The 9,255-nt window shown below is 56.4% G+C and overlaps 1 protein-coding gene across 7 annotated transcripts; it reads left to right on the top strand.

The window, feature by feature from the left end:
* The first annotated feature begins 3,761 nt into the window (after window positions 1–3,761).
* Window positions 3,762–9,227, top strand: RTP3 (receptor transporter protein 3). Of its 7 annotated transcripts, XM_066350604.1 has the most exons (4): window positions 3,813–3,876; window positions 4,355–4,456; window positions 4,900–5,108; window positions 8,176–9,227. In XM_066350604.1, the coding sequence occupies exons 3-4, from the start codon at window positions 4,942–4,944 to the stop codon at window positions 9,155–9,157; spliced, it is 1,149 nt and encodes a 382-aa protein (XP_066206701.1). In that variant the 5' UTR covers window positions 3,813–3,876; window positions 4,355–4,456; window positions 4,900–4,941; the 3' UTR covers window positions 9,158–9,227. The 7 variants fall into 7 exon arrangements, with proteins under 7 accessions (XP_066206702.1, XP_066206700.1, XP_066206701.1 ...); XM_066350605.1 differs by lacking the exons at window positions 3,813–3,876; window positions 4,355–4,456 and adding an exon at window positions 3,762–3,778; XM_066350603.1 differs by lacking the exon at window positions 4,355–4,456 and having other exon boundaries at window positions 3,776–3,876.
* The last annotated feature ends 28 nt before the right edge of the window (window positions 9,228–9,255 follow it).

Below are 9,255 nucleotides of genomic sequence, written 5' to 3'. Positions count from 1 at the left end.
TAGTTCTCCTTTAGATAGAGTGCAATGGTAACCTTTCCCAGGAGAGGGCGCCGGAGGACCATTGCAAGAGGTAGGGGTCCTCCGACCCTTTCCAATGTGGGCGGGGAAGGGCTGTGCTGCCTGAGGAGGAGCCGTCCTGGCTGTAATTTTGCAGGGTCTGGTGATAGATAACCTTTTCCGCGGCCCTCTCATCACTGATGCTGGAGCCCTGCGCCGCCGTGTGCTCCATACGCCTGTGGCCCCGAGAGTCCTCACCTGCAGCCCTTCGTCCAGACTCCGCCTGGTTCAGGCACTCAGACGGCCTGTCCCTCCCGACCCCCCCCCCCTCCCCCCCGTGTATCTCTGGTGGGCTGACCACACCCTCTCCAGAGAAACCTGACCCCCTGGCGAGAGTGTCCTTCCTAAAGCACGCTCCCTGAGCCCCTCCCTACCGTAGTTTCCTTCTATCTTATAGTCACCCTTTCGTCATAGTCAATAGCTCTTCCCTGACTCCTCCAGGGCCCTAGGAGAGAAGGCTGGCCTCTGCCCTGAGGAATGCACCCTAATTAAAAGCAGCCCGATTATGGCACTTTGGGACCAAGGCCAGTGAGATAAGAAATGCAGGGTCAGGCTGGTGGTCTGTGTCCCCGGGCTGGTGGCAGGAGCAGGGGTGGGTGGTTAGCCTCCCACTCCTAAATCCCACCGGTCAGTGTTCCCCTGGTCCCTCCTGGTGGCTCTCCCTCGCTTTCCTGTGTGGCAGTTAGAGTTTGTCTGATGTCCCTGGACCCGGTGACCTTCTCTGGGGCGGGTCTCAGGACAGACTAGCCACAGCCTCCACCATAGGGGACAAGACCCATAAGGAAGCTCAGCTTAAAGGGAACCCAGAGTTTCAAAGAAGCTCGCTCTCTCTCTCTCTCTCTCTCTCTCTCTCTCTCTCTCTCTCTGGAGTCCAGAGTGTCCTCTGCTTGTGCACCCTTTGCCAGGAGATGCTCCTTGCCGCCTAGAAAGGTAGGCAGTGCGCATGCTCCCTTGAAACCCTGTCTAGAGCCGCTTCCGGGCAGCTCTGGCCACCGCGCAGCCTTGGGCCCTCTCAGGACCCCTGAGGAAAGGCCTGCGTCCGGCACCAGGGTCGGCCAATAGCAGGGTCTGGAGTCCTTGAAGAGATTCTGTAATCCTCCCCTCATCGTACTAATCTGTGCTCTTAGTTTACTATAAAATACGGTACTTAAATCATACACGAATACAGAAAGACTGAACAATTGGACTCTGCTTCCAGCTTAAGAAATGTTGTCAGTGTAGACAGTGCCCCCTCCTTGATCACATCCACCCTCCTTCTGTCATGAATTTCCTAGGTCTTAGTCCAACCGAGGGATTCCCTAGCTGAGGGCTCCCCAAATGTAGTTAGTTCGTGATCTGAGCAAAGTAATGTTAAGAAACAAAATGGAGGGGAAGGAGGCAGACGACCACAGTTAGGGCCCACACGCAGGAGCTGAACTCGGGCAGCGGCAGTGAGGGCGGAAGGAGGGGGCTTGGTGAGTCTGGCAAAGGCTATGCCAGCAGAGCCCACCCTGCTCCCCCCGAGTCCTTTCCTTTTCCTCCCTTCCCCCTTCTTCCCTCCCTCCCTCCCCCTTCTGCACCCTCTCCCTTCCTCCTAAGGCGCTTACCCCTCCCTGGTGGCCTGCTGCTCAGACCCAGTGAGTCCATGCCACCAGGCAGGCCCAGGCCTGACTCCCCTGAGAACAAATTCTGACACCTGACCTGTGGTGGCGCAGTGGATAAGGCCTCGACCTGGAATGCTGAGGTCGCTGGTTCGAAGCCCTGGGCTTGCCTGGTCAGGGCACATGCGGTCAGGGCACAAATGGTCAGGGGACATACGGTCAGGGCACATATGGTCAGGGGACATGCGGTCAGGGCACATATGGTCAGGGGACATACGGTCAAGGCACATATGGTCAGGGGACATGCGGTCAGGGCACATATGGTCAGGGGACATATGGTCAGGGGACATGCAGTCAGGGCACATATGGTCAGGGGACATGCGGTCAAGGCACATGCGGTCAGGGCACATATGGTCAGGGGACATGCGGTCAAGGCACATATGGTCAGGGGACATGTGATCAAGGTACATATGGTCAGGGGACATACGGTCAAGGCACATATGGTCAGGGGACATGCGGTCAGGGCACACATGGCCAGGGGACATACGGTCAAGGCACACATGGCCAGGGGACATACGGTCAGGGCACATGCGGTCAGGGGACATACGGTCAGGGCACATGCGGTCAGGGGACATGTGGTCAGGGCACATGCGGTCAGGGGACATGTGGTCAGGGCACATGCGGTCAGGGCACATATGGTCAGGGGACATACGGTCAGGGCACATATGGTCAGGGGACATGCGGTCAGGGCACATATGGTCAGGGCACATACGGTCAGGGCACACATGGTCAGGGGACATACGGTCAGGGCACACATGGTCAGGGGACATGCGGTCAGGGCACACATGGCCAGGGGACATACGGTCAAGGCACACATGGCCAGGGGACATACGGTCAAGGCACACATGGCCAGGGGACATACGGTCAAGGCACATGCGGTCAGGGGACATGCGGTCAAGGCACATACGGTCAGGGGACATGTGGTCAAGGCACATGCGGTCAGGGGACATGTGGTCAAGGCACATGCGGTCAGGGCACATGTGGTCAGGGGACATACGGTCAAGGCACATATGGTCAGGGGACATATGGTCAAGGCACATATGGTTAGGGGACACACGGTCAAGGCACATATGGTCAGGGGACATGCGGTCAAGGCACATGCGGTCAGGGCACATATGGTCAGGGGACATGCGGTCAAGGCACATATGGTCAGGGGACATACGGTCAAGGCACATATGGTCAAGGCACATATGAGAAGCAACTATTCGTTGATACTTCCTGCTCCTCCCCTGCCTTTCTCCCCTCCTCCCTCTAAAATCATTAAATCTTTAAAAAAGAAGAATAATAATGGATTCTGGCATAGGCTTGGGAGACCTCTGGCTCTGGGTCTGTCTCCCTCTTGAGTGATTGCTAGCCGGGACCTCCAGGGTTTCCTTTCCTTAAGCCTCCCTGTGTGTGGTCCCCGTGAGAATCACTCGGGAGCTTTGTACAAGTGCTGATGCCCAGACCAATTCAGTGAGACCTTCTGGGGCTGGGACTAACAGTGTCCCAGTGACCAGATGGTGTGAGAAATATGAACACCAGGCTAGCGGCCCTGCCCTGCTGAGCTGTGTGGCGTCCCCCGTCACCACCCCAGAAAGCCAGAATTCTCTGCAACACCAAGTAAATGACTTCACTCATGATAGAGGGAAGACAGCTAGCCTGTGTTCATTTAAATACGACAAACTTTCTCGCATTCTTAAATACGTGTGTTCAAATAGTTAAGTCACTTAGGAACACAGTTTTTCCATCAGCATGTTCTGACCAGAGCAAGAAGCTGAAGGGAGGAACCTTTACTGGCGCAAAAACCCTCGGCTCTCTGGGTATCTTTCAGGATCTCCGTGCAGTTACCCCCAAGGGTTGTTTGAATGAAACATGAAACATAACAGGCTATGACATTTCCCTCAGATTCCACACCAGACCGGAAAGTCGCTGGTCACCACTTCCTCTGAACTGGCTGCGGGATGCAGGAGGCCTTTCTGTTTGTTCAGCAGGGGGCGGGGTTGGGGGGGGTGTCTCTCTCCAGTAGCAGCTGGGAGGCTGGCACAGGGCAGGGCGGGAGTGGCCTGTGGGGGCTCAAGGTCTGAGCCCAGGACTTGCAGGTGAGTGGCAGTGAGGAAGGGAAGGCAGGCACTCTGGGTGGATAGGGCAACGGGATGCACAGACCTGGAAGAGCAGGCGTATCTGAGGACCACAGGGGGTGAGGGCTGTGACTTCGGGCGGGCGTAAGGGTGGATAGGGCTGAGCTTGGCAGGGCCGAGGCTGGCAGAGAGGCAGGGGTGGCCTGTGAGGGGTCCAAAAGCCAGGCTGAGGAGCAGGGGCCAGGTGGGGCTGCAGTGGGGGGAGTGGCCAGAGCAGTGTGGGAGGGGCCAGCAGGCCAGGACAGAGGCTGTTGTGTGGTCAAAGTTCCATGGGGCCGCCAGGCTGGAAGACTTATGGAAGGTGGGGCTTTCCTCCGGGGAGGAAGTTGCCACGCAGGCCCTGTCCATAGAGATATGGAAGCCCAGAGTCTTGTCCACACTCCCGGGCTGTTCCCTGCTGCTGCTCCCTCCCTCCTTGAGCCTCTCCTGGAGGGAGAGGGCATGGTGAAGCCCCTCAGGCTATAGCCAGTGGCCTCTCACCCAGGCAGGGGCCTCCTCTGCTGGGCACAGGGACTGCCCAGCTTCCGTCTGTAACAGCTGGAGGACCGGGGCTTGGGAGTCACTGCGGACAGCTCCACATCCTACAGAGACTGGGCACCGAGGGGCGTGAGGAACAGAGGGCAGGGACACAGGACTCAGGTGAGGGCCCATGATGGCTGCCCTTCATTGTGGGACTGCTCCCGGGTCGCGGTCTCAGCAGCCCAATGGGTAAGGATTTCAAATGTGCGAACTAGAGAGAGCAAGCGCAGGCCCCTCCACCACACACAGGGCTTCAAGGTGGAACGGTGTGCTCCAGGCCGAGGGAGGCAACAGCGGGGTCAGACTGAGACCCACCCTCCTGACAGGGGGTCCCGAGCGCCCCTGGGGTGATAGCTTATGATTAAAACCATGCATTCCTCATCTTTCCAAATTCCCTGTGGAGCCCAGTGTTGTTCTCTGAGCATGGATGGAGCCAGGCTCATCTGACCTTTGTCCTTGGGGCAAAGATCTTGGGGACTAGGTCCACAAGCCTAGTCCAGGTACATAAAGGGGAGCAGGGTGAGCCCGTGCTCTCTAACGCAGGAGGCCTCGTGTCCTGCTAGGGAGCCGCCAGAGCCGGGAGACCCTGATGCCCCCAGCTCATCATGCCGGCCTTCACGCATCAGGACAGGAAGGTGTGGCAGAAAGCCTTTCAGGAACTAATTCAAGAAGTGAAACCATCGGACCAGTGGAGCCTGACACTAGACGAAAGTCTCGCCCCCAGTGCCCTGCAACCAGGATGGACACAATACCAGCAGTGGGTCTTTGCCCGGTGAGTAGGAATGGGATGGTATATATTCCACAAAATTCTTCCTTATTTGTTACTGCATATACTGGCTAGTTTTCTTACTCCATTCATGCTTGTAAACTGAAGATTACAAAAAGTAAGGTGCCCATCACCCAAGAAGTTTTAGCTCCATTAACGATTGTTTTCGTATTACAATGGGCCCCAAAACAATAGCAGGGGCAGGCACTGGTGTGGGCTAACTCCTAGCTGCAAGGAAGTCAGGCTGCGAGGGGCGGAGCAAGGGCCGGAGCAGGGAGGCCCAGGGGAAGGGGGAGGGCAGGGCTTGGTGCGTCTGCTCCCAGACCTGGAAGACCAGGGGTCTGCCACAGAGCCCACGAAAGAGGGTCCCTGTGCACAGAGGAGACCCCTTCAGGGAGGGGACAGAGGACAGGGCAGCTGAGCCACGCGCAGCCATCTTAACCCTCTCTACTCTGCGCTAATATAATCTTTTAGAAATAAGACCCTTAGAAGACATCCAGAGCCTCATCCCCTCTTTTCCAGGTGGGAAATCAGAGCCCCGAGCACGCAGGGGGTTGCCCACTTGCACAAAGGTTGAGGACGTGGGACTCTGTTTCAGGACTGGGAGGGGCTTGTTGCCTGCCCGCTGTCTTCCTCCTGGGAGAGGGTCTGGAGAGAGGAAACCGTCTTCCTCTCCTGGTGACCTGTGGTTTTCCTGGGTCAGGAGCTGGCACCAGGAGCAGCTGAGCAAAGTCTCTGCTTGTTTTATTGTGTGTGTTTGTTTATTTATTTATTTTTGAGAACTTTGAACTCAGAGCCAACACACAAGCAAAGCAGCATGACCCACTGAGGACAAGGGACCGCAGTTCAAAACAGGGCGCAGGCCTCTCTGCGCCAGCGGGGCCATCTCGCCTATGGGGAACAGAGCTCCTGGGAACCTCTCTTTCACTCTGTCCTCGTTCCCCACCCCTGCGAGGTCCTGTGTCCGCCCCCGCCCCCCACATCCCCCCACCCCGCGAGGTCCTGTGCTCCCCCTGCGAGGTCCTGTGTCCGCCCCCGCCCCCCACCCCGCGAGGTCCTGTGTCCGCCCCCGCCCCCCACCCCGCGAGGTCCTGTGTCCGCCCCCGCCCCCCACCCCGCGAGGTCCTGTGCTCCCCCGCGAGGTCCTGTGTCCGCCCCCGCCCCCCAGCCCCACCCCGCGGGAGGCGAGGCTAGAACAGGGATACGGAAGGAAAAGCCTTGATGACTCCTCCCCGGCCCCCTCCCATTCACCATCCCAGGCTCCAGGAGCCCTGCATCAAGCCAGGCAAGGCTAGGCCTGGCTGCTGTGACGAAGAAGCCCTGAAACATCAGGGATTTAACCTAATGCATGCCCCTCGCCCCAGGCACAGGAGGAAAGAGCTGGTGGAAGGTCTTTCAAAGGCTTCAGTGTCTGTCACCTCAGCCCACATCCCATCAGCCATCGGGTGGCCTTGCCCCAACCTAACTGCAGGGGGGCAGGAAAATGGGGCAGAGTACACACATAACTCAGTGACCACTAAGTGTCCCTGCCATTCAGCAGCCCTCTGAAGTGCCAGTTTCTTGTGCCCTGTGTGAGGCCAGGGGCATGAGGAATAGGAAGTGTGTCAGGCCGCTTTGAGCAATGAACTGGGTTGGAGGGGACAAAGAAGAGAGAGCTGGGCACTGTGCCCTCCCAGTAATGCTGGCAGATGGGGGTGGGGGGTGGGGGCTGGGCAACTGAGAGCACAGCAAGCTTCTCCCCAGGACACTGCGCCCTCTAGGGTTCCTCCCTGACCTGTTGGTCTATGACTTACTGTCTTAGTCCTTTGGAGCTGAAATTAAAATAATAATAACACAGACTAGGCAACTTATAAACAATAGAAATTTGTCACTCCGAGTTCTGGCGACTGGAAGTCCAAGATCAGGGTGCCCGCTGGTCGAGCGAGGGCCCTCTTCTGGGTTGCAGACTTCTTGTTGTGTCCTCACATAGCAGAAGGATTTAGGGAGCTCTGGGTGTCTTTTAGAAGGGCTCTTATCTCATCCATGAGGGTTCTGCCCTCAGGACTTAATCACCTCCCAAAGGCCCCACCTTCTAACACCATCACCGTGGGCATTAGGATTTCTTGTAAATTTGAGGAAGACACAGCATTCAGACTGCAGCACTTACTGACACCCGCTTGTATCGTGTGGATTTCAGTTCAGGGTTCCTGGGGGCTGATACAATGGCTCCTATTGCTCTTAATAGCCTTTGACCCACTTCAATTGACATTTGAAGAAGCCTTGTTTTTTGTTTGTTTGGGGTTTTGTTTTTTGTTTTTTTTTGTATTTTTATATTTTTCTGAGGTTGGAAACGGGGAGAGACAGTCAGACAGACTCCCGCATGCGCCTGACCAGGATCCACCCGGCACGCCCACCAGGGGCGACGCTCTGCCCACCAGGGGGCGATGCTCTGCCCCTCTGGGGCGTCGCTCTTCTGCGACCAGAGCCACTCTAGCACCTGGGGCAGAGGCCAAGGAGCCATCCCCAGCACCCGGGCCATCTTTGCTCCAATGGAGCCTTGGCTGCAGGAGGGGAAGAGAGAGAGAGGAAGGAGGAGGGCTGGAGAAGCAAATGGGCACTTCTCCCATGTGCCCTGGCCGGGAATCGAACCCAGGTCTCCGGCACGCCAGGCCGACGCTCTACCGCTGAGTCAACCGGCCAGGGCTTGTTTTTTGTTTTTTGTTTTTTGTTTTTGGAGTCAGAAAACTGGAGTTCTCATTCTGCCTCTTACAACCACTGGGTCCACGGAGGATGCCAAGTTCACAGTATGTGCCTCATATCTCTGAAATGATCACACTGGACTTAGAAGGTGCCCAAGATCCCTTTCAGCTCTGACAGCTTGTGACCCATTTCAGGATAGACACCTGTAGGTCACAGAGCATGTTGGTGGCACATTGGAGGTAGGAATGAGGGACTCAGTAATTTCTTCCCCCGCTGATCCATGACCCCAGTCCAGTCATGTCTCTGTGATGTTGGCCCCGCCCCTTCCCTCTGACACAGCCCACAGTGTGGCCGCAGCGAGCCCCGCTGAGGGTCTTGTCTTCTGTCTCCACAGGTTCAACTGCTCCTGGTGCTCTCGGAGTTGGGCTTCTGCCAAAGTCCGGGTCCTTTTCCACATGCACTGGAGCAAGAGGGACTATGAGGGCCGGGTGAAGATGAGGATCTTTGGCCAGAGATGCAACAAGTGCTCTCCAGATTCGTTTGAGGTTCCCGAGTTCACGGAAGAGAACATCTCAAGGATCCTGAACAACCTGGTGTTCCGAATTCTGAAGAAATGCTATAAAGAAGGATTTAAGTCCATGGAGGAGATTCCTACAGTCCAGGACATCTCTCTGGAAGGGCCACATGACAGTGACAACTGTGAGGCATGTCTGCAGGGCTTTTGTACTAAGAGTGGGTCAGAGCTGGTGAAACCGTCCCCAGTGTCTCCATCACTTCCCACAATAAGCTCGCCTACCTTCGGGGTCCCCATCTATAAGCCTTCTCCCCTAAGTAGCAGCACCGTGGTGAAAGCAGTGACAGGGAACAGCAGGGTGAAGGAAGGAAAGGTACCCCCCAACCCCTGGTTCTCTAAGCCCCCACAGGCTGAAAACCCCAGGGTAAACACCAATGACCGTGTAAAGACTATAATCCAGGTCCCTTCTCCAAGGGGGTCTATGGGTTCTCACACAGCCCGGGACCGCACAGACACTATAATCCAGGTCCCTTCTCCATGGGGGTCTGTGGGTTCTCGCACAGCCCGGGACCGCACAGACACTATAATCCAGGTCCCTTCTCCATGGGGGTCTATGGGTTCTCGCACAGCCCGGGACCGCACAGACACTATAATCCAGGTCCCTTCTCCATGGGGGTCTATGGGTTCTCGCACAGCCCGGGATCGCACAGACACTATAATCCAGGTCCCTTCTCCAAGGCAGTCTGTGGGTTCTCACACAGCCCGGGATCGCTGGCGCTGCAATCCAAAGATCTGCTGCTGTTTAGTCGTTCTAATCCTAATCATTGCTGTGGTGGTGGTTGTGGTGAAAACCATTACATGAACCTCAAAACCGACGCTACGTTTAAAAAAGTCAAACACACAAAATCATATATAGCATGATCCCATTGATGTGAAATATTCACTTCAGAATAGGTGAAT

Source organism: Saccopteryx leptura, chromosome 10 (genome assembly GCF_036850995.1).
Source record: "Saccopteryx leptura isolate mSacLep1 chromosome 10, mSacLep1_pri_phased_curated, whole genome shotgun sequence".
NCBI classification, from domain to species: Eukaryota; Metazoa; Chordata; class Mammalia; order Chiroptera; family Emballonuridae; genus Saccopteryx; species Saccopteryx leptura.
Note: the sequence above shows the minus strand (reverse complement) of the source record. Positions and strands in the feature narration are given on the sequence as shown.